The sequence below is a fragment of the Trachypithecus francoisi genome, unplaced genomic scaffold (assembly GCF_009764315.1).
Source record: "Trachypithecus francoisi isolate TF-2019V2 unplaced genomic scaffold, Tfra_2.0 Lachesis_group5, whole genome shotgun sequence".
NCBI lineage: Eukaryota > Metazoa > Chordata > Mammalia > Primates > Cercopithecidae > Trachypithecus > Trachypithecus francoisi.
The window spans coordinates 27,856,834-27,882,253 of NW_022681470.1; the positions used below are offsets into that span (position 1 = coordinate 27,856,834).

General features: G+C 37.3%; 1 protein-coding gene across 3 annotated transcripts; it reads left to right on the forward strand.

Moving 5' to 3' along the window:
• Window positions 1-813: 813 nt before the first annotated feature.
• On the forward strand, window positions 814-24,663 carry FMO3 (flavin containing dimethylaniline monoxygenase 3). 3 transcript variants are annotated; one of them, XM_033197105.1, is made up of 9 exons: window positions 814-831; window positions 2,885-3,022; window positions 10,616-10,804; window positions 14,101-14,263; window positions 14,505-14,647; window positions 17,551-17,750; window positions 20,865-21,220; window positions 23,052-23,124; window positions 23,944-24,663. In XM_033197105.1, the coding sequence occupies exons 2-9, from the start codon at window positions 2,885-2,887 to the stop codon at window positions 24,284-24,286; spliced, it is 1,605 nt and encodes a 534-aa protein (XP_033052996.1). In that variant the 5' UTR covers window positions 814-831; the 3' UTR covers window positions 24,287-24,663. The 3 variants fall into 3 exon arrangements, with proteins under 3 accessions (XP_033052996.1, XP_033052994.1, XP_033052995.1); XM_033197103.1 differs by lacking the exon at window positions 814-831 and adding an exon at window positions 1,075-1,208; XM_033197104.1 differs by lacking the exon at window positions 814-831 and adding an exon at window positions 1,127-1,191.
• Window positions 24,664-25,420: the final 757 nt, after the last annotated feature.

Sequence of the window (25,420 nt, forward strand, 5' to 3'; positions counted from 1 at the left end):
AGAAAATCATGTCGTCTGAATTGCAGTCCTAGAAAACTTCATGAACCTATGGCTTGTTTTTAATTTTTATCTACAAGTCAATTTGCTCATTTTTAACTACATGCCACATTTTATATGTACATATGTATAAACATATTTATGTGTACATGCCCTTTAATCCTCTAATTCTTGTTTTTAAAAAAAAAAAGCCAGACAGATAGTAATAGTATATTTATCCCTATTTTATTAATGAGTAAACCAAGAATTGGAAAGGTTAAGTGACTTGCCCAAGGCCACAGAGCTATACAAGTGATTTGAAATCTATCATACTCTCACATTTCAGAGATGGAGATTACTGTCTTCAAAAGGCATGAAGGGTAATTCCTCAAAATTAGACATATACCAGTTTATGCTAAGTATTGCTTGCTTAATGAAGGGGTTAACGAGATAAAATGAGTGAGATGTTATAATTCTAAGTGACATCGAAATATAGTTGATAGGAAAACTGTTTTTTGAAATTTTACTACATTTCATGACTGGGAGTTAAGTGCAGTTTATTTTGTCTTACTGCCAACATAATTTTACCCAGTACTAATTTTACCTGGTTCCTGGTACTAATAGATCAATTTGTGGAATTTTGATCTTTTCTGTGACCACACACTGTACTCAGAAACAAGTAAATACAAGTTTGAGAAATACAGGCCTTTGACCCCAAAATTCCAAGACAGGACATGAAAAGAGAACAAAGTCATCCTCCTTACTGGGCTATCTTAATTAAGCAGCTAAGTTTCTACAGTATTTGGAGGACTACTATGAGGTACCCACAAAAGAACTAGGAATAAGGAAAACAAGGTAAGCTTTGAAATAACACATAATGAAATGGAGTAGAGAACTGCAAAGTCACCTGGGAGAAACTGCTTGACTCCCAGGCCAAGGGTCCAAGAGTATAACCAGCAGCTTGTGTTTACTATAATCAAAGGAAAAGCAGAAACTGGGTGGCCATGGGAGACTGGCCTAGAGTCCCATCCATCACGGAGCTGGTGTGTGCTCACCCATTCAAGGACAAATAAATGACTATCTCTTTAAAAGCAGCTCCTCCCATTTTCCAACAATCTTCCTAATATTTGAGCTCACTAGAACATTTTCTCTTTCAAACTGCCCAGACAGTTGGACAGGACATAGACATACAGAAGAAGAGAAGACAAAGAACAGGTAGAAAAATTAAAAAGGTAGGAGACCAAGGCGGTTGGATCATCTGAGGTCAGGAGTTTGAGACCAGCCTGGCCAATATGGTGAAACCCAATCTCTACTAAAAATACAAAAATTAGCCAGGTGTAGTGGTGCATGCCCATAATCCCAGCTACTTGGGAGGCTGAGGCAGGAGAATCACTTGAACCCAGGAAGCAGAGGTTGCAGTGAGCTGAGACTGCGCCACTGCACTCCAACCTGGACAAGAGCGAAACTCCGTTTCAAAAAAAACAAAAAAGAAAAGAAAAAAAGGGTAATATGGTAAAGGCTTGAGGGTGGGATGGGTAAATGAAGAAGGAGCATGCTGTAGTTTTATACTAAATATGGCTAGAATGAGAATGATATAATTCGGGCAGTTTGTTTCTAGAAATCACGGATCATGATTTTTATCATCCAAGTCTATTTCCCGGCATAGCTATGTGATTTTGTCTAAAAAGAAAAAAAAAATAGTGAAGGAAGTAGTGGTAGAGCCTAAAGACAGTGTCAGGAACAGAAAAAAAAAGTTAGGAAATGTAATTTTCTTAGAGGAGAATGGAGGTTGAAGATAGTGGGAAAAAACTGTTTGTAGGTAAGAACATGACTTTTATATCCCCCCATCCTCCTCCCTGAGAGAAGGTCTCACTCTGTCACCTAGGCTAGAGTGCAGTGCCGCAACCATAGCTCACTGCAGCCTCAAACTCTTGGGCTCAAGCGGTATCCCTGCTCAACAGGAATATACAGTCCCAGAGTAGCTGGGACTATAGGTATGCACCATTTACTTGTCTTTTTAATTGAGAAGGTGAAGAACATTGTTGGTGGGGAGAAGGGGTGACCACCTGGCACACTGAAATACAGACATCTTCAGACTTTATTCCTCATTATCTGTATCAAAGTAGAAAGAGGATACAGATTGTGTGTGTGTGTGTGTATGTGTGTATACATATACATATATGTTTCTTCATTCCCATATACAGGCATACGTATGTGGGTGGGTAGGTGGATATGTCTGCATGTGTTTTAGTTGTGAATCTTTTGTTTCTTCTGCTTACTCTTTTTGGTAGACTAAATTACAAAGTCCAAAAGCAAAAAAGACAAATATGTATGCTGGGTCATCAGTCTCTTACTTTTGGAGAGCTGATGACTAAAAACAAAGTGTTTATTATTTTTTTTTTTTTTTCAGAAGAAAATTTTCTCTTTAGAAATTAGAGAGGAATGAAAATGTAGTTAGATCACTAAAAGGAATTTGTTTTCTAGAGACAAGGTCTTACTCTGTCACCCAGGCTGGAGTGCAATGGTACAATCATGGCTCACTGCAGCCTGGAACTCCTGAACTCTCCCGCCTCAGCCTCCTGAGTAGCTGGGAGTACAGGCACGTGCCACCACATCCAGTTGATTTTTTTTGTTTGTTTTTTTGTTTTGTTTTGTTTTGGTTTGCTTTTTAGAGACAAGGTCTCATTCTGTTACCCAGGCTGGTCCCAAACTCCTGGGCTCAAGTGATCCTCCCACCTCAGCTTCCCAAAGTGCTGAGATTACAGGCATGAGCTACCATACTCAGCCAGTGTTTCTTAAAAAGTAAGTTTTTATTAAGCCAAAGAGTGAAATCAAAACAAATAGATAAATAAGTAAATAAATTTTCAGCAATGTTGTTACTGGAAATGTTCTCTGCGCCTTTGCATAGATGACCATGGGGAAGAAAGTGGCCATCATTGGAGCTGGCGTGAGTGGCTTGGCCTCCATCAGGAGCTGTCTGGAAGAGGGGCTGGAGCCCACCTGCTTTGAGAAGAGCAATGACATTGGGGGCCTGTGGAAATTTTCAGTGAGTAGCATGTTGTTGTAATAGACAGGGAAATAGGTTGGAAAGTGTATAACATGCTCTGTGCACACAGGTTTCTAAACCTGCTACCGTGGTAGTTATCATATCTGTTAGAATTGGAATCCACTAAGTACAATGTCAAGAGCAAGTTGGAAAGTAACCTCCTTGCAAGTCAGAAGTAAATTAGACAATGGCTTTGAAATTCTCCATTACAGAATTCTCCCTTGATAGATCATTAATAAGAGCCACTTGGACATAAAATTTGTGGTAAATATTAGTTAGGTTTGTGTAGTTATAATTAAGTTATTTACTTGTTTAAAACACAACAACTTTTCACTTTTTTTTTTTTTTTTTTTTTTTTTACAGATTTAGGGGGTACAAGTGCAGTTTTATTACATTATAATGTGTAGCAGTTAAGTCTGGGCTTTTTGTGTAGCCATCACCCAAATAATGTACATTGTACCCATTAAGTAATTTCTCATACCTCAACCCCCTCCCACTCTCCTACCCTTTCAAGTTTCCAATGTCTATTATTCCCACACTCTATGTCAATGTGTATACATTATGTGGCTCCCAATCATAAGTGAGAGAACATGTGGTATTTGACTTTCTGTTTCTGAGTTATTTCACTTAAGATAATGGCCTCCAGTTCCATCCATGTTGCTGCAGAAGACATAATTTCACTCTGTATTATTGCTGGATAATATTCCATGGTGTGTGCATATATACATACATATATATGTATATGTAACTGTGTGTATGCATACATGTATGTATGAATATACCACATTTTCTTTTTTTAATCATCTTTGTTGGACAAGGTGGATTCTATTTCTTTGCTACTGTGAATGGTGTTGTGATAAACATATGGATGCAGGAATCTTTTATATAACGACTTCTTTTCCTTTGGATAGATATCTAGTAGGGGCATTGTTGGATCAAATGGTAGATCTATTTTTAATTCTTTGAGAAATCTCCATACTATTTTCTTTTTTTTTTTTTTTTTTTTTTTTTTATTATACTTTAAGTTCTAGGGTACATGTGCATAACGTTTATATCATGTATAACTCCCCAATGCAATCCCTCCCTCCTCCCCCCTCCCCATGATAGGCCCCAGTGTGTGATGTTCCCCTTCCCGAGTCCAAGTGATCTCATTGTTCAGTTCCCACCTATGAGTGAGAACATGCGGTGTTTGGTTTTCTGTTCTTGTGATAGTTTGCTAAGAATGATGGTTTCCAGCTGCATCCATTTCCCTTTGAGAAATCTCCATACTATTTTCTATAGTTTACATTCTGACTAACAGTATTTCTTTTTCTCCACATACTCACCAATATCTGTTATTTTTTTACTTTTTTTTTTTTTTTTTGAGTTGGAGTCTCAATCTGTCTCCCAGGCTGGAGTGCAGTGGCACCATCTTAGTTCACTGCAACTTCCACCTCCTGGGTTCAAACAATTCTCCTACCTTAGCCTCCCGAGTAGCTGGGATTACAGGCACCCACCACCACACCCAGGTAATTTTTGTATTTTTAGTAGAGACAGAGTTTCACCATGTTGGTCAGGCTGGTCTCAAACTCCTGACCTTAGGTGATCCTCTGGCCTCGGACTCCCAAAGAGCCAGGATTACAGGCATAAGCCACCGTGCCTGGCCTTTTTGACTTTTTAATAACAGCCATTCTCACTGGTGTAAGATAGTATTTTACTGTGGTGTAAGATAGTATTTTACTTTTAATTTGCATTTTCTCTGTAATTCATGATGTTAAGCATTTTCCCATATGTTTATTGGCCATTGGTATGTCTTTTTTTGAAAAATGCTTATTTATCTCCTTTACCCACTTTTTAATGGTGCTATCTGTGCTTCTTTAAAAATTGAGTTGCTTGAGTTCCTTATAAATTATGGATATTTGTCCTTTGTTAGATGCATAGTTCGCAAATATTTTCTCCCATTCTGAAGGTAGTCTGTTCACTCTGTTAATTATTTCTTTTTTGAAAAATATTTTTAGATTGTCTATTTTTGTTTTTATTACATTTGCTTTTGAGGCTTTAGTCATAGCCTAGGTGAAAGTTTTACCTGTTTTTTTTCTAGAATTTTTGTAGTTTCGGGTCTTACATTTAAGTCGTTAATCTATGTTGAGTTAATTTTTGTATATGGTAAAAGATAGGGGTCCACTTTTGTTCTGCATGTGGCAATTCATTTTCCAAACACAATTTACTGAATAGGGTGTCCTTTCCCCAGTGAATGCTGTTGTCAACTTTGCTGAAGATCAGTTGGCTGTAGGGATGAGGCTTTCTTTCTTAGTTATCTATTGTGTTCCACTGATCTATGTGTCTATTTTTATGCCAGTACCATGCTATTTGAATTACTATAGTCTTGTACTGTAATTTGAAGTCAGGTAATATGATGCCTCCAGCTTCGTTCTTTTTGCTTAGAATTGCTTAGGTTATTTGGGCTTTTTTTTTTTTTTTTTTTTTTTGGTTCCGTATGAATTTTTAGAATTGTTCTAATTCTGTAAAAATAACATTGATATTTTGTTAGGAATTGCATTAAGTCTTTTGGGCATATGGTTATTTTAATGATATTGGCCCTTCCAATCCATAAGCATGAGATATTTTACCATTTGTTTATGTCAGCTACAATTTCTTTTATTCATGTTTTGTGGTTTTCCCCATAGAGATCTTTCACCTCTGGTTAAATGGGTTCCTAGATAATTTTTTATTGTTGTTGGCTTTTTCCATTAATTTGGTGAGGCTACCAAAGTGAGTCGGACCATGGATTTTAGAGTTTCAGGTGCTGACTTTGGTCTTGTGAAACTACATAATTGAGAATTGCTTTGAAGTGCTTCAATGCCCCTTTGTCCCATGCATTTATAATAAGGGTTCTACAGCAGACATGAATGTATGCACTCATTAAATCACTTCATGTGTTGCCAAACAGCAGCAGGAATGGGGCTTCCCTATGTTCTCCACTCAATCAGTACAGTCTTCCAGCCTTATTGCCTAAGTCTTATTTTTCTTCTCCTGATAAACCCATTAGTATATATGCAAATTTAGGAAGATCAATAACCCTTTTAAACCACTATTTCCTCCTCAAATACAAAATCAGTATTATGTCATTTACCTCAATGAAGAAGTTGTATTTAATGAAACAGTGTCTGTAACGGCTCTTTAAATATTATAAAGACATGAGATATAATTCTTATTAATATAGACATTTTGCAAACTGCAAAAATCTCTTGAAACTACCCAGCATCTTATACAATGTTGTGGAGCCTACTGTATGTTATTGGAATGTGTTGACAGGGCTACAGATTAACACACTGGTGATTCTTAGGGCTTTTTGGTTGTTGTTATTTTTGTTTCTTTGTGGTCAAACTTAGGGCTATTTTATCAAGCACGTTCTATATGATACATGACTTTTTCTATTTAATTAAATATTTATAATAATCCTATAAGCTAGGTATATTTTTTTCCTTTTACAAATGAATTTGAGGCTTAAAAAGAAAAGAAAAAAAATCATACAGCTGATAATGTTGGAGAAAAGATCCCAATTCAAGCTTGCCTTTCTCTCCATTCTATTCTTGACTCCTTTGTAAATTGCTGGTTGCCATTTCACCAAGTGGTCTATTGAGCTGATCATCTTTTTTTTGAAACGGAGTTTCTCTCTTGTTGCCCAGGCTGGAGTGCAATGGCACAATCTCAGCTCACTACAACCTCCGCCTCCTGGAATCAAGGGATTCTCCTGCCTCAGCCTCCCGAGTAGTTGGGATTACATGTGTGCGCCACCACAACCCACTAATTTTTGTATTTTTAGTAGAGATGGGGTTTCGCCATGTTGGCCAGGATGGTCTCGAACTCCTGATCTCAGGTGATCCACCCACCTCAGCCTCCCAAAGCGCTGCAATTACAGGCATGAGCCACCGTGTCTGGCCTGCCATATTTTATACACAGTGATCTTAACCAAAGCCTCATACTCAAACTTACTTTGCAAGATGTTGCTGATGATAGAACACACTGCTGATATGGCTATTGAGAGGAACACAGCTAAAGGCAGCTAATTTGCCTTTCTTGCTGCTCGAGGAAGACTTTAAAATTTGAAGCTGGCATCATACGTTGATAAAACTGAACTGCAACGTGTGCTACCCTTCAAGAAAAAGAAAGGATAGCCCAGAGGGTAGAGCCTCAGGCCCTGAGGGCAGAGGCTTGAGCCACAGCCTTCAAGCCTAATGGAATTTGTCCTGCTGGATTTCAAATTGTTTGGGATTCGTGATTCTTTTCTTTCCTCTTTTTTCCTCCCTGGTTAAATGGGAATGTCTATAAGTGTTACCCATGCTTGTCCCAACATTGTATTTTGGAAGAAGATAACTTGTTTTCTAGTTTCACAGATTCACAGATAGAAATTTTGCCTCATCCTGGTCCATACCCAGAGTCTCATTTATACCTGATTTGGATAATTTATATGATGATAAGATTTGGGACTTTTGAATTGAAAATATATAAATGAGAGTTGAAAGTTGATTTCATGCTGCTGTGGGTTGAGACTTAGAGGATGTTGGGATTGGGTTAATGTATTTTGCAGATGGGATGGATGTGAATCCTTGGGAACCAGAGGATGGCCTGTAATAGGCTGAACAATTGAACAATGCCCCTCCTCAAAGATATCGCATCCAAATTCCTGGAACTGTAAATGTTATCTTACTTACCTTATAAGAGAAAAGGATGTCTGCAAATATAATTAAGTTAAAAATCTTAAGATGGAGAGATTTTTCTGTATTATGTGGGTGAGCCCCAAATGCTATAACGAATGCATCCTTAAAAGAGAGAGGCAGAGGGAGATTTAACACAAAGAGAAGAGAGAAGTGATGTGATGACCTCAACAGAAAGAGAGAAATTTAAAGATGCTATGCTTTATCTTTGAAGATGGCCATAGCGGCCATGAATGAAGGCATACAAGTGGGCTCTTGCCACTGAAAAAAAAAAATAAGAAGCCAGAAGAGGCAAGGAATGGATTCTCTCCTGGAGCCTCTTGAAATGAACCTGGCATTATCACACCTTGTTTTCAGCCCACTTATAGTGATTCCCGACTGCTGACTTCTAGAACTGTGAATCAATTGCTATTATTTTAAGCCATTAAGTTTGCAGTAATTTATTACAACAGCCATAAGAAACAAATACCTTCGGTTTTTCAGTGTTTCCTATTTTACTACTGTGAGGAGGCATATGGATTGCAAATGATGGAGTAAACAGCAGTGTTTCTCAGATCACTAGAAGTGTGCAGCAATAGGCTGAGTATTCACATTATGAGATTGTTTTAAAATTGTGTTAATTTTGTATTTGCCTTACCTTTGGTTTCTAACATCATCATTTTACATTATCTTTTTTTAAATTTCAGAGAATCCAACCATTGGTTAAAACTTAACTAACACTAAGGGTGCATATAGTTGAAACTTTTGGAGCTGTTTACTATAGCACTTTCCTATGCCCTTCTAGTTCTGACTTCTAACCCTGATCTAGAACCAAGATGATATATTTCTCTCACCTTCTTTGGTCACAGAAGGAAGACATTTCACCCAGATCTGTGGCCTAATCACAGGCCACATTTCTGATTAGGCCACGGATCTGGGTAAAATGTCCTCTTTTCTCAGAAGCTCCCCAAACAATAAATCAGTAAATTATATGAAATTTTGCATGAAGTTTTAGGAATAGAGGCTTTCATCTGGGCATACCACCCTTTTTTAACTTCTGATTTTTTTTCTAGACTATATATCAATTTTTTCTTTTAATGTTTCTTCTCTCTTTATGCTGATTAACATCTCTTTAAACTTACCCAACTCACAGAAAGCTACAAATTCTTTCACTTCCCCATCCCACTTGCCTATAGCAGGGTCAACAAACCGTTTGAGCAGCAGAAAACTCATGCCCTATTTCAAGAACACACTGCTTTCTGAAGTGAACATGGCAACTAATCTGCCAATTAATTACTAGTCAATAATGAAACTGTAGCCACACTGGCTTTTGATGTGATTGTAATATTCCAATATTATACTAAAATTTCATGTTCAGGGGGCCCTGACAACTTTGAGTTAGATAAGCTCTAATTAGAAATTTCTAGTGCTCAGTACTTTCCACTATGAACTAGCAACTACACATAGTGATCTACAATCCGATCTTTCATCATGAAACTTGAGATGTGAATACCTTGGTGCTTCAACAGAGCTAAACTAAGGCTCCACCTCTTTCAACTCATGCTCCTACCAGTACCTTTTTTAAAACTTGATGCCTTTTATTCACTCAACAGCTGGCTTTGCAGAGCTCACAGCTGTAGCAGATGTGTCCTGTGGTAAGCTCTTCCACAGTAACTGTAGCTTGTTGGTCATGAGCTTCTATTTGTTGAACTCTACATTGTGACTGCAAACTTGGCTGCACCTTAGGATTACCTGAAGAGCTTTTAAAACTTCTTGTCAATTAAATTGAATTCTCTGAGAGTGGGACCTAATGCTCATGTTTTTTTAAAGCTCCCAGTTTGTTTCAGTGTGTGTCTAAAGAACCACAACACAATGTCCTAACCTTCTCATTGCTGATCATTCTTCCTTCGATGTCCTTTTTCTTTACTCATCATCACTTAACATTTCCTCTGAGGCTTTACTAGCATGGTTCTATAGTTCCTTAGAGTTAAAGCAAATTCAGATATTTTTACATCATTGAAAGCTAAAACTTTGTTACTTACATAAGTACTCAAAAGGCATGTGATACCCATAAATTCTGTGTTAGATTCAAAACAGTTAACCTTATTTTGTACATTATAGAAATTCTAAGGTTAATTTTTTAAATATTAAGTCTTAAGATTTACAAATCTGATAAATAGTTGCAACCTCCTGTTACTGTTTGCTTTTATAAATTGACCATCAGATGCTCGTGCTCATGAGTTGACACACCAAAATTATGCAAAGTTGAATTTTGAAAAATCTCCATCACCATATTAAACGGTTCAAGGGAATGAAAGCATTCTAGTTACATAGGCCTAAAGGACATAATGAAATTTAAAATTTGTTTCCCTTAGAAAAGAAAAGATTAAGATTTATTTTCTTAAAGGATATTAAGAAAAGTATTCTTCCATATCCTAAGTTCATTTAATAAGTTTCCATGACTAGCATTAATTGTTGAAGTGAAGTTAATTTATGTGTGTCTTACTGAATTTACTGTGAATAAAGGATGACTCAAATAAGTATACAGTTGGCCATCTGTTTTTGCAAGTTCTGTATCCACAGATTCAACCAACTATTGATAAAAAAATCCAAAAAAAAACTAATAAAAAATAAAAATAAAAATAAAATTACACTACAACTATTCATTTAGCATTTACATTGCATTAGGTATTATAAGTAACCTAGAGATGATTCAAAGTTTATGTATATAGGTTATATGAAAATACTATATCATTTTATATAAGAGACTTGAGCAATCGCAGATTTTGGTAACCACAGAGGTCCTGGAACCCTCCATAGATACCAAGGGATGATTGTAATTACTTGGAACTAGCCCTGACCATGATCAGTATACTCATTTACCAGTTCTCTTCCATTTGAAATTATACATTCACAGGACCATGCAGAGGAGGGCAGGGCTAGCATTTACAAATCAGTCTTTACCAACTCTTCCAAAGAGATGATGTGTTTCCCAGACTTCCCATATCCTGATGACTTCCCCAACTTTATGCACAACAGCAAGATCCAGGAATATCTCACTGCATTCGCCAAAGAAAAGAACCTCCTGAAGTACATACAATTTAAGGTAAGATGTTATCAACAATTTAGCTCTCGTCATAATGCTGAAGAAGTCTATGTCTGCTACTGGATTCTCACTTGTTCCTTTCAGTATCCCTTACTAATTTGTCAACATTTTTAACAGTGTGGCTTCTCTAACTCTAGGTTTAGAGAATTATCTTCTTCTCAAGGATACATGGAAAATTCACAAAATTTGACCACCTGTAGTTCTTAGGCCAAATCACTATTAATTTAGAAATCAATACCAAAGAAATAAATGTAAAATGCCTGTGAATTTGGAAATTAAAAACTTTTTTTCTAAACAACATATAGGTCAAAGAAGAAATTTCAATGGGAATTTTAAAATATCTGTAAATGAATGTTAATTTAGTCTACGTATCAATACTTGTGGGAAACAGGAAGCTATATTTTCATGAAAATTAGAAATGTAAATGTTTATATTGGAAAATAAAAAAGTTTAAAAATAAGGTAAGAAAGTTTAAGAAATTAGTGAAAGAAAGGCAGAATAAACTCAATGAACATAGAATGAAGGGGATATAAGAAGAAATTTATGAAATATAAAATGAAGCATATGTACAAAATTGAAAGTTAATTATTTGAAAAGACTAATAAAATAAAGAACAGTGGCCAAGTGCAATGGCCCATGCTTATAGTCTCAGCACTTTGGGAGGACAAGGCAGGCAGATCGCTTGAGTCCAGGAGTTGGAAACTAGCCTGGATGACATGGAGAAACCTCGTCTCTACAAAAAATCCAAAAATTAGCTAGATGTGGTGGCACATGCCTGTGGTCTCAGCTACTCAGGAGGCTGAGGTGGGAGGATTGCTTGAGCTCAGGAGGTAGAGGTTGCAGTGAGCTGAGATCACGCCACTGCATTCCAGCCTGGGTGACAGAGTGAGATACTGTCTCAAAAAATAAATAAAAAATAGATAAATATCTGGCAGTTTAAGGGAAAAAAATCAAAGGCACAAATAAATAATATTGAGAAGGAAAGGGTAGACAAAATGGATACAGATTAAATAAAAAATATAACAAGAATACTATAAAAGTGTTTGCCAAGTAATATTTTAAGTTAGTTAAATTTTCTCAATTTTTTAACAAAAACTTTTCAAAACTCACTCAATGATAAGTAGAAAGCCTGAATTGTCATTTGGTGATTTATAGTTCTTTTGACCTAGAAATTAAAAATCTTCCCATAAAGAAAATAAGCAATTCCACGGGTGAGTACTTCCAAATTTGCAGCAAACAAATTACTTCAAAGTTTTATAAACTTTCAGAGATTTGAAAATGAGATATGATTTCCAAAGTTCTTTTATGACATTATTACCTTTACATCAAAGGTGGACCAGATCATACGAAATAGGAAAATTACAGGTCAATCTCCTTCATGAAAATCAATGCAAAAATCCTTCAAAAATCAATTTAACAGCTATTTGTGCTTGAAAGAAAAAAAAAATCAAAAGAAAACTCTTGCCAAACTTAGAGCAGAATTGTCTTGAGCCAGCAAAACATACACAAATATTATCTTAATCTTTACCTTATCTTAAATCTGCACTGTTCAATATAGTAGCCACTAGTCACAAAACTGAGATGTGGAATAAGTATAAAATATACACTAACTTTCCAAGTCTTATTATTAAAAAGGAAAGTAAAATACCTTAATAAATTTTAATTACATTTTGAAATGCTAACATGACAGGCAGATTTAAATTATACATTTTTTTCACTTTTTAATGTGAGTATTAGATTTTTTTTTTTTTTTTTTTTGAGACAGAGTTTCATTCTTGCTGCCCAGGCTGGAGTGCAATGGTGCGATCTCAGCTCACTGCAACCTCCGCCTCCCAGGTTCAAATGATTTTCCTGCCTCAACCTCCCAATACAGAATATTGGGATGCTGAGAATATTGAGAATACAGGCATGCACCATCATGCCCGACTAATTTTGTATTTTTAGTAGAGATAGGGTTTCTCCATGTTGGTCAGGCTGTTCTCGAGCTCCCCATCTCAGGTGATCTACCCGCCTTGGCCTGCCAAAGTGCTGGGATTATAGGCGTGAGCCACCGTGCCCGGCCTTAGAAATTTTTAAATTGCATATGTTGCTCATACTATATTGGTACTGGTCAGTGCTGTGCTAAAGAATGAAAAGTTAGAAGCATTCACTGTAAAGTTTCAGAACAAGATAAGAATTCCTAATCACTATTTTCAATAGTAATTACTTCTTTTTAATAGTCTTAAGAAATTTAAGAAACAGTGCAGTAAGTAAAGAAAAATAAATGGAATGACAACTCAAAAGAAAGTAAAACACAATTATTGAAGATAATATGATTGTCTATGTATTCTAAAAGAATAGATATATTACTAGAATTAATAGCAATACAAAAAAAGTTAGGCAAGATGGTGGTACATAAGATCAATATATAAAAATAGGTTACATTTCTGTAAACCAGCAGCAAACAGAAACTCATACAAAAAAAAGTTGACATATGCAATAGCATAACTAATTAACTAAATAATCCCAGAGTTATTCTAAACAAATGATGTATTAGGTCTTATGAGTCCATAAGTTCTCATTATATTTCATAACTAACAAAAATGTTACATGTGTTTGTGTGTGTATTCTTCTATATGTATGAAATAATATATAATACACTTTTTAAGAACAATTAATACCAAATAGAGATTCTTTATCCAATATAATCAGAAGAATTGAAAGATTTTTTTAAAACAGGGAGCACACCAACAGGCAGCCATTTAACTGTGAACAAATATTTATTGATAATCTAGTCAAAGCTACTCAGTGTATAGTCCAAGTGACATCAGCATCACCTAGGAGCATGTTAGCAATTTGAATTTAATAGTTTTAATTTTAACTTAACAAATTTAATAATTTTTTGGATCACATTTTCATATGTTCTGGTTCAGTACGTCTATCTTTGAGCTATCTTTGATGTGCTGAACCAGAACATATGGGAATGTGATCCAGAACATTATTGGCCATCAGATTTTCTAGTATACGTGACGTATACCTCTTGTAAATTGTAATTGAAGTCACTGCCATATCTCCAAGGGGTGTCACTCTTGTACTCCAGAAAATACTGGTTATGCACAAGAAATCATGCAGGGACAAATAGATAGACAGATACCATTTAGTGTTTTGATTTATTCTGAGGGAATTTTAAATTTGTAATATGTATCTTAATAATTAGTTAAATATTTTTGCTAACCCACTTTCTCTTTTTTATACTGTTTCTGCCTAATCCATTTGCTAGCATAGAAAAGGGGGGTTTCTTTCTGTATTTCTCTTAGACATTTGTATCCAGTGTAAATAAACGTCCTGATTTTGCAACTACTGGCCAATGGGATGTTACCACTGAAAGGGATGGTAAAAGAGAATCGGCTGTCTTTGATGCTGTGATGATTTGTTCTGGACATCATGTCTATCCCAACTTACCAAAAGATTCCTTTCCAGGTAAGGCCACAATTTAAGCTGCTAGCCACATAACTGACAAAAATGAATATCTCGATAATGTCTTCTTTTTTCTAAAGGTACAAGCAGGTTAAATTAAAATATACTTCTGTTATATCTAATACCCTTGGTGTGTTAAAATAGCACATTATTGTGACTGCATCTATTCACAAGGTTGCTTCTGTTAAAGTCTTTGTTTAAATATATGACTCAAATCGTCATATATATCTCGCTTTTCACTCAGGACTAAACCACTTTAAAGGCAGATGCTTCCACAGCAGGGACTACAAAGAACCAGGTGTATTCAATGGAAAGCGTGTTCTGGTGATTGGCCTGGGGAATTCGGGCTGTGACATTGCCACAGAACTCAGCCACACAGCAGAACAGGTACTACTACCCGGGTACTCAGGCGACTCTCTTTACTGACAGAAGAGTTATTATCGTTGGAAAGGTGTGATAGGAAATGTGGGGGAGGAGGGAAGGGTATCTGATGTAAAGACTAAGTGGTATTTCACATAGCTGAGCTTCCCCAAGTAACAGCTGAGGTTTTAAATCACTTCATAGACAAAGGCAGAACATCAGCAAGGAGTAATACTGTCATTCAACATTCTCCTTCTTCAGGACATTTGGTGCCTAATGTCTCTGATCAATTTCTCTAAAACTAGCACAGATTTAGGGTTAAGGTTATGATTCTGAGACTCAGGCAAGTCCTTCAATCTCTCTGAGGCAGTTTTCTCAATGGTGAAACAGATAAAAATAGAACCTACTTCTGGGGCTTGTGATAAAGTTAAAGCTTTGGAACAGGATTTAAGCAATATAGAGTGGCTCATTTATTCATTCATTTATGCATGCATGCATACATTTATTCCATGACTACTTAATGAGAGCCTACTATTTGCCAGGCACTGGCTTGGGTGCTGAAGAGAGTGGTGAACATAACAGGCAGGATCCCTGCTCTGGAATAAGAGCTGTCACTGGAATAAAAGATAAACAAGTGATTCAGGCACTAAATGCTATGATTCCAAAACTGGATGCTTCACAAAGGAGGTAGAACTGAGCCAGTCCTTGAACAATAAATATAAATCATGTGACTGAAGAGGTGACAGAGGCTGTTCTTAGAATTGGAAATGCCTTGAGCAGAGGCATGAAGATAAGAAAATGAGCGCTGTATATTTGACTATTGTAGGTTATAGTTTCATCTTGCTGTAATGGAGGTTGTTTTTGGGGGGTTTTTTGTTTGTTTTTTTCCTTTTTTTTTCTTTCTTTTTTGAGAAGGAATCTCGCTCTGTCGCCCAGGCTGGAGTGCAGTGGCACAATCTTGACTCACTATAATCTCCACCTGCCCAGTTCACGCCATTCTCCTGCCTCAGCCTCCGGAGTAGCTGGGACTACAGGCGCCCGCCACCACGCCTGGCTAATTTTTTGTATTTTTAGTAGAGATGGGGTTTCACCATGTTAGCCAGGATAGTCTCGATCTCCTGACCTTGTGATCCGCCCGCCTTGCACTCCCAAAGTGCTGGGATGACAGGCGTGAGCCACCGCCCCCGGCCGAATGGAGGTTCTTAATGCTAACAATTTGTATGATGCATTATGGTACTCAAATACCTTCCTGTAAATGAGCTCCTTTGCTTTTGGGAAGAAGGTAGTTTTATTACAGAAAGGATAAATGAGGACCAGAAATGTCAATTGTCTTCTTGAAAGTCATCGAGAAAATTAATGTTTGAGCCACTGAACGGTTACAGAACTGAACGTCAAAGTTTCTGAATCCAAGGAACAGTAGATATAGGATTGAGTTACAGGAAAGAAAGATTGAAATCAGGTTATATCACATATTTTAAGAACTTGAATGACAGGATAAAATAGATTTCTGCATAAATAAAGGTAAATCATTATTTCAGCTTCTTGGGTTCAGGAAATTTATGATGAACTCATAGTTTTAAGAGATTTGTATTTGTATATGTGATTATTTGCGTATGTGATAAATTAAAGGGAAGACCAATTTCAGAGGCTCTCTATTTAATTAATTGATCCTTTAGTCTCTCTCTTTTTTTTTTCTTTCAGACACAGTCTCACTCTGTTGCCTAGGCTGGAGTGCAGTGGCACAATCTCGGCTCACTGCAGCCTCCATCTCCCAGGTTCAAACAATCCTCCCATCTCAGCCGGAGTAGCTGGGATTACAGGCACCTGCCACCACATCCCACACCCAGCTAATTTTTGTATTTTTAGTACAGATGGGGTTTCACTATATTGGCCAGGCTGGTCTCGAACTCCTGACCTCAGATGATCTGCCCACCTCGGCCTCCCAAAGTGCTGGGATTATAGGCATGAGCCACCATGCCCAGACTCCTTTAGTCTCTTCTTATTTGTCTAGTTCCTCTTATAACAAATGCCTTGAAGTGATATGGTATATAAAAATTGGTTTTAAAAAAGACAAAGCCTGAAAACTACACTATTAGGGATTAGCATAACAGAAGGGGAAGGAAACTGACATTTACTGAGCACATACTATCTGCCAGGTAACGTTAGCCATGTGACATAGTTTATCACATCAAATTAACCCTTACACAAATTTGATGAGGCAAATTCAATTCTCTCCATTTTAGGAATGAGAGAACAAGATTAGAGAAGTTAAAGGAATTTTTTCAAATCACATCATTAATAAGTAGGAGAGTCAGTGTTTGAGCGTGTGGTTTTCTGATTCCAAATTTCTCACCTTCTTTCCAGATAATAGCAGGCATTTTGTTTTAAAACGCCTATTTTGAGATCATAATTGCTTATTTGTAGACAGCAATAGTTAGATAAGCACTAGGGAAAACGTGACTAGAATTATTAGTCACCTGTAGCAGAGATTGATTAAAATATGAAAATTTGCCTGCAGCACTATGACAGGGTGGCTGACCCTAAGATGCAGATGTCAAGTTCAGAAGTTTATTTGGGAGCAGTCCCAGGATCAATACTTCTGCAGGAAGGGAAGAAAGCTTCTGTTTACTTTGAAGCTGGGATGGTCCTTGGGCATTGCCCCAATTTGAGGTGAGGGACTGGGCCTTTATATGCCTGCATTGACCAGTCACTAGATGGAGGAAACTCAGAAAGAATAGAAGATGTTGGGTGAGGCCCCTCTCTTCAGCCAAAACAACTGTCAAAGAGGACTGACAGATGAGAGATGCCTTCTGACACCACTTTCTGCAGCTGGGGTAATAGATCCATTCCTCAAGAAGGATCTGGGGAGCTCATCAGAATATCCACTACAAATGGTCACTAATTTCCTGGTTGAATTGGTGTTTTTTAAGGTCGTGATCAGCTCCAGAAGTGGCTCCTGGGTGATAAGCCGCGTCTGGGACAATGGTTATCCCTGGGACATGATGCTTATCACTCGATTTGGAACCTTCCTCAAGAACAATTTACCGACAGCCATCTCTGACTGGTTGTACATGAAGCAGATGAATGCAAGATTCAAGCATGAAAACTATGGCTTGATGCCTTTAAATGGGTAATGCAGAGTTAAACGTGATATGCCTGCTGGCCTTCAGTTCAGTGTCAACAACCCTTAAGGTCCTGTAACTCCAAAACAAAAAAAAAAATTAGCAATCACATCTCATCTATCAGAAGATAAAGAACTGCAAAAATTAAGAGTGATTTCCTATTTTACAATCCCTGCTATATTTACACAGCTGGAAAATTATATAATGCCTCAAGAATTAGTCCCAGGAGTAATGATAATCAAAGTTAACCTCTTTTAAGCATTTTATACATGTCAGAGATTTAGCAAGACTCTGCTAAGGCTCTGGCATATATTATTTGGTTTTATCCTTACAACAATTATGAAGAGAGCTCTATTAGTATCTCCATTTTCGAGATGAAATAACTGAGTTTCAGTGTAGTTAATAACTTTACTAAGGTCCCACAGCTAGAAAGTAGAAGCAGCATTCAAAGCAAACCCAGATCTGCTGATTCCAGAGCCTCTCACTCTTGGCCATTTGCTCTACTGCCTGTTATTTAATGGCAAAGTTAAGCCCAGCAAGAGAACTTTTCCTGTCCTACCTTTCCCTTTCCATTTCATTACCCACTCCTTAATGGACCCCTCTCACTAAACACATACGTGCCAATGCTTGCATCTTCAGTCTCCTTCCCATCTTCTCCTATAAGATCCTCCAAGCCAGCAAGATAACAAGAAATGACTTTGACACGAGTTGAAAAACCCAAGTTATGAGCTGTTTACAACAAAGTGAATTCATTAATTTGACAAACATTTATTACACGTGTATTATATGTCAGGTCCTGTGTTTAGCCCTAAGGATATAGCAGTGAACAAAACAGGCAAAAATCCCTGTCCTCATGGAACCTACATTCTAAGTAGTGGGAAACAGACAACAAACAATAGCATAAGATCATATGGCGATGTGTACTTTGGGGAAGAAAACAAAGCAGATAAAGGTAATGGCAAGTGCTGTCAGGACAATTTCCAATAGAGTCGTCAGAGTATGTCTCAGAGAGAAGGAGACTTTTAAGAAAACCTCTGAAGGAGTTGAGGGAATGAGTCATGAGGGTCTCTGGGGAAGGGTATTCCAGACTGAGGACACAGCCAGGGCATTGTCTCTTCACAGGTGGAGCTGGCATGATCAACAAACAATGGGGCTTCTCTTCCTGGAGAAAAGAGAAGAGGGGAGAGCGCCAGGAGATAAAACCAGAGACATAAAAATTGTTGGATGGCATGGGCCTTGTAGATCATTGTAAGGACTCTGGCTTTTATGCTGAAAGCAATGGGAAACCACAGCAGGCATCTGAGCAAATGAATGACAAGACCTAAGTTAGCATTGCAGAAATTGATCAGCTGCTGTGGTCATCATTCAATGTAAGGGCAGGGCAAGGAAGGAAACGAAATGACCAGCTAAAAAGCTACTCTCAAAAACCTGCATAAGAGGGGATGTTGGTCTGGACCAAAATTGTTAGCAGTGAGTGGTCAGAATAGGGCAGACTTCTGGATAGCTTGAAAGTAGACCCAAATAGGATTTTCTGTGGACTGGATAGAGGATGAGAGAGCAAGGAGGGGGTAAGAATGTCTTTCAAGACACTTGAAAAAGGATAACATTGACATTTACTAAAATGTGAAAAACTACAGGAGGAACAGAAGTTCAGTTTTAGACATATTAAAATTGGAATGCCTATTAGACATTCAGGGAGAAGAATGTTGACCAGCAGTGGGAAACACTGACTTTGAGGCTCAAACCAGAAGTTAAAACTTTGGAGTCATGCGAAAATTTTTCCTAAAGAAATGAAACTAGATGACATCTCTTGAATGCGTGTAAATGGAGGAGACTAAAGATCTGAGGGCTGAGTCCTGAGGTATGCCATTGTCAGAAGTCAGGAAGAGGAGAAGAGAAGACATCTGTGGGAAACAGAAAGAATAGCCAGAAAAGTAGGAAAGGAACTGAGAGAGAGTGATGACCTGGAAACAAAATGAATACAGTGTTTCAAGAAAGAAAAAACCATCAACTGTGTTAAACGCTAAGTTGAGTAAAAGGGAAAGTGAGAGTGGACCACTGGATCTGGGAGCCTGATTCTGACAGCCTTGACAAGAGCCGTTTCAGTGTGGTGGTGGTGGAGGTGAAAACCTAATGGCCACAGGTTTAACATACATGGCAGGTAATAACTGCAAGTGAGTCAAGCCTTTTCCAAGGTTCCAACCAATCTCGTTGTCCAACTCAGTTTGTTCTCCAGTAGAATCTGCCTGTAGCACTCTCTCACAGCTCCCACAGCCATACAAGAACAGCACTCTTTCCTTCAACTGTATTCACGTTCATCCCCGAGTTCAGATTTCTCTGCTCCCACTACAGATATTATTCAATAAAAAGTAGTCCAAAGCTCTCTCTTTGCAGATTTGCAGTCACCAAAACCTCACACTGGCACCCTCCCTCTGGCCTTATTTAAATTCCTGGGTGCTCCCTCCTTCACCTGACTGGTGCCTCTGTCTGCACAGGGTTCATACTTCATCCCTCAAGAGCCCAGCTGCAGCTTTCACACCTTTGACTTTCCTCCTCCTATTTGATCTTCTCCACATTATGATGACCACCTTGGAGTATACAGAATTAAGAACAGCAGTTAACATTTTCAAGCTCTATGTGCATGCTAGAGACTGTGCAAAACTCTTTATATAATTTAGGGAACTTCTGAGGTAGTACAAACATTACTGACATTCCAGATGAGAAATGTGAGACACCAAGAATTTAAAAAACATAATCTTATCAAGGTTCCCACTGAATAAGTAGCAAATTAAAAAATGTAAACACTGAAGTACCCTCACTTCAGAGTTTTTCCTGAAAAAGGCTTTAACAGGGAACTAGGCGTAAGTCTTTATTCCGGGATTTGGAAAGAGCTCCATGGAAGAGAAGGATCACAGAAAATAGAGATGGAGCCAGCAAACAGCAACTTCTCTTACTTCCCAATGTTACCTTCCATCAATTTTGTTCTTCAGCCATATTGGAGATACTCTATGGCTCAGAAAAAAAAAATATTGGGCCATTTTTTCCTTATCAATTTATATATGGACCAATAAAACAAGAGGGAAATATTACACTTCTAATAATTATCTCTGTTTTCCATACAGAGTCCTGAGGAAAGAGCCTGTATTTAATGATGAGCTCCCAGCTTGCATTCTGTGTGGCATTGTGTCCGTAAAGCCTAATGTGAAGAAATTCACAGAGACTTCGGCCATTTTTGAGGATGGGACCACATTTGAGGGCATTGACTGTGTAATCTTTGCAACAGGCTATAGTTATGCCTACACGTTCCTTGATGAGTCTATCATCAAAAACAAAAACAATGAGATCATTTTATTTAAAGGAGTCTTTCCTCCTCTACTTGAGAAGTCAACCATAGCAGTGATTGGCTTTGTCCAGTCCCTTGGGGCTGCCATTCCCACAGTTGACCTCCAGTCACGCTGGGCAGCACAAGTAATAAAGGGTAAGTCAATAAAAAGGCTCATGGATTGGGAAAATGAATGCCAGTGACAATAACTTTGTATCTTTGTGAAAACAATAATCCTAGTTACAAGGTCCCCTTCAGTTTTGAAAATTTAGAATTCTATATTCTTTGGTGCTATATTTTGTAAGCAATTTAAAGTATACCAGTTTGGATTATTGTATGCAATAGTACAAGATATTATTAGAGGAGGTATTTTGTGACTTATAACTTCTTACAGCTGATAATTACCCAAGATCATTCATTAGATTTGAGACCACCAAAGCTTGCATCCACTTAAGTGAATGACAACTTTAAAAAATTATGATTGCAAAACTCAGTAGAATTACATTGCTTGAAAAGTTCATAAGAAAATATGTTTACAAGCCAATATCCAGCCAACTTCGAATGTCCACAGTCATGGAAAATATGATTGCTGGAAGGCAATGGCTTTTCTACTACTGTTTCTTCCCTGACAAAATAAGGACAAACAGTGAATCAACAGAGGCAGGAAGTGCTAAGAACAAACAGTGGATCAATAGAGGCAGAAAGTGCTAAGTGTGGTAGATGATCAGTCTGTAATACATAAGAATGCTAAGTCCTTATATTTTATAAAGAAAACAACAAACTTGATTGGGGTCAGGCAAGAAAGGCAGGCAGCATCCCCCAGCAGCAGGTTAGAATATGGTTGTGGAAAGATGCAGATCATATGACCAGGTAGTCAGGAAGGTAAAGGCATGAAATTTCACTCAGGGTTCCACTTAGGGTTCAGACCCAGAGGGGCTGGCATTAAAGGAACCTTTAATGGACGCTTACTCTGTCTGAGGACAAAAGTTGTAACTTGGGCTCTGAAGAAAGGAAACAAGGCAATTTATGGGGAAAATTGATGTACAAGGCACAGGCTGTCTTAAGGGAAATGAGAGACAAGGCAAACAACCTAGGTTTGGAAAACCAAAGTACCAAGACAAGAGGGGCTAGTTACAACAACCCAATGGCAATAGTTGGTGGGCTAAAAAACAGTCTCTTTCTTTTCAATCTCTTCCCCTGAAAAGCATGACAAGTTCCAAGGCCTGGAACCAGGCCACATCTACAAAAGCTGTTCAAGTGACCCTCCCTGTAAGAAGTGTAGAAATGGGAAATTAAGCAAGCCATTATAGGTCTTGAGCAATCATATCTGGGCTGAGAGTTTTATTCTCTTTCAAGTTAATTCCAAGACTACCAAAGAAATCATCTTAAATATGAAGAATTTCTGGACACAAAAGCCTGTTTTGGTCTGGGTTTCAGAGAACTCTGCAAACCTATGTAAACCTGGATCCTGGGGCAGCCCCAAGTCAGAGCTAGTCTCCTGGGTCTCCCTTATGTCCTTGCTGACTTGTGGACAGTCTATATCCTCAGTCACATTCAAGAACTATTGGCTTTCCATAGAAAAACTTAGCCCTTCACCAAATTCTCTATCTTCTGGAAATTCCATTTTCTGGCAAAGCAGGATTAATGTCTATGAAGTTTTTTCTTCATAAATCTTGGAAAAGTGATGCCAATTCATCTCTGGCTATAATTTAAAATATAACATTCTTAAAATATGACTGAGAGATTAAAATATATCTATGAAATTGAGTTTAAACATCTTGTAACCAGTTTAAGAGCAAAGCTATTTAGGTAATGTTTTTTAATTATTATGACAAACATGAGTTCTGAGAAGACTAGAACTAAATTTGATGTCTGTCTGAAAATGATCAATTAATGTGATTCATAACTATTATTAAAAAGGGAAAATTGTAGGCTGGTCCTATGCCAGACTCATTTAACTACCATCATGTCTTTCCTTCTTTTTCAGGAACTTGTACTTTGCCTTCTGTGGAAGACATGATGAATGATATTAATGAGAAAATGGAGAGAAAGCGCAAATGGTAAGAGTACCTATTGTAATAGGAGTGTAGAATTTCCATAGAAAAGTGAGAATTTGTGAATGCTTGGAACTGTTTTAATCTTAAATGATCCAGAATGACGTCATTGGAATCACAGCTACAAGCTATATTTATCCATTCAACAAATATTAATTGAAGACCTACGTTGCTTCTGACATTGTATTAAGTTCTTTTTAGTGCAAGGCACAGAGTGAATAATAGGATTGAGAATCTACATTACATAGTCAGTTTTAGCTCTCCATGCCTCCTGTAATATATCATAGAAAGAAGACCCAGAAAGGATTTGAAATCAGAAGAGTTTGGGAATACATGGATGTGGACTTCCATTCTCTAGCCCATAAATCCTCTAAGATGTAGAGGATATTTCAAAGGTATACCTCTAATGAAAATGACTTAGAAAAGTGAGAATGAATCTGGAGAACTGGCCTTCATTTCCAGTTGTCACTAATTAGCTCAGTGGCCATGAACTATTATAGAAGCATCACTTGAGCAAGAGACAATCTATCCATTTGTAAATAAGGATAAAAAATGTCTTTCTCAGCTACATTGCAGTGTTGGGGTATTTCCAAATGAGACCAATATGAAAGTTCTTTAAAAAACTACAAAGTACAGGATAAAGAAATGATATTCTCCTTACACAAGAAATTGATGTTTTATGTCAGGGTAGTGTGGGAAGTTTTTTTTAAAGAGAGAGAGAGACTGATGTTAATTCTCACTGATATAAAGTTGTGAGCCATTTTGTCTGTTCTGTTTCTACACAGAGTTTGGGTATCCACATGGTGTTTTCTCTCCCATCTCTAGGTATGGCAAAAGCGAGACCTTAGAGACAGATTACATTGTTTATATGGATGAACTCTCCTCCTTCATTGGGGTAAAGCCCAACATCCCATGGCTGTTTCTCACAGATCCCAAATTGGCTATGGAAGTTTATTTTGGCCCTTGTAGTTCCTACCAGTTTAGGCTGGTGGGCCCAGGGAAGTGGCCAGGAGCCAGAAATGCCATCCTGACCCAGTGGGACCGGTCGTTGAAACCCTTGCAGACACGAGTTGTCGGGAGTCTTCAGAAGCCTCGCTTCTTTTTCCATTGGCTGAAGCTCTTTGCAGTTCCTATTCTGTTAATTGCTGTTTTCCTTGTGTTGACCTAATCATCATTTTATCTAGGATTTCTGAAAGTTACTGACAATACCCAGACAATGGCTTTGCTATTTAAAAATTAAAATTTTCACACCATCTACTTTTCTATTCAGCATCTTTTGCAGTACTCAGTAGACGTTAGTCAGTAGCACAGTGTTATTTCTAGGCTTTGAAATAGCTACTTTAAGAATCATATCATAATCTTAAGAGAGCACTAATCATTTCTGTTTGGGTTCCACTAACACTTCAAAATCAGAACTATGTTCTTTATATCTAACTTAAATCATTTCCTGAAACATTTTGACATGATTCCTTTTTCCCTTTAAACAATGTTTGAAAGATGTATTTTAAATCTAAACAAAGAGCAAATTAAGCAGAATACTTATAATATGATATTCTCAGGCTACTTCTATAAGCTATTTGCAGGGTCAAGGGGGGAGTTTGGCTATTATATTATTTTTTGTTTGTTTGTTTTGTGCAACATAATCCAGGTAAGACCTCCTCTCCCCTGCCCAAGAAACATAACATAAGGACCGGGTCTATACTGAAAGTTAACACAAAGTAATTTGTTTTATTTATATTCTCAATAAGGAAACAAACTTTTCAACTTCTAGCAGCAAAAGAATAACAACAATAACAATGAGTTTAGTACCAAATACACCTTTTTAGCTAAATCTTTTAAAAAATTAAATATTTAGCCAAAACTGTGATCAAAATCTAATGCTTATACAGACTTATAGTCTTATACAGTCTACCCCAATAGATTAAACTTCTGAGGTACCAGAATAAATCTAAAATTATATTTTATAATGTATTATATTTTATAATTAAATTTTCATAATTATAACTTTTAAATTTTGACATCATAGGCAGATAAAACCATCTGTCAGAATCATCAGTCGTCAGAGGGCTCCACCAGCTATTATATTACGTATTTCTTACTAAACCTTCACTTCCAACTTAGATCAATGGAGCAAATATATATGTGTGTGTATATATATTCCTCTTAAAGGTCTGCCAGTCCCATTCCTGTGATAATCCATTAATTCATTAATCCATAAATGATGCTTCCATTTATTTAGGCAGAGTCCTCATAACCCAATCACCTCTTAAAGGCCTCTCCTTTCAACACTGCTACAATGAGG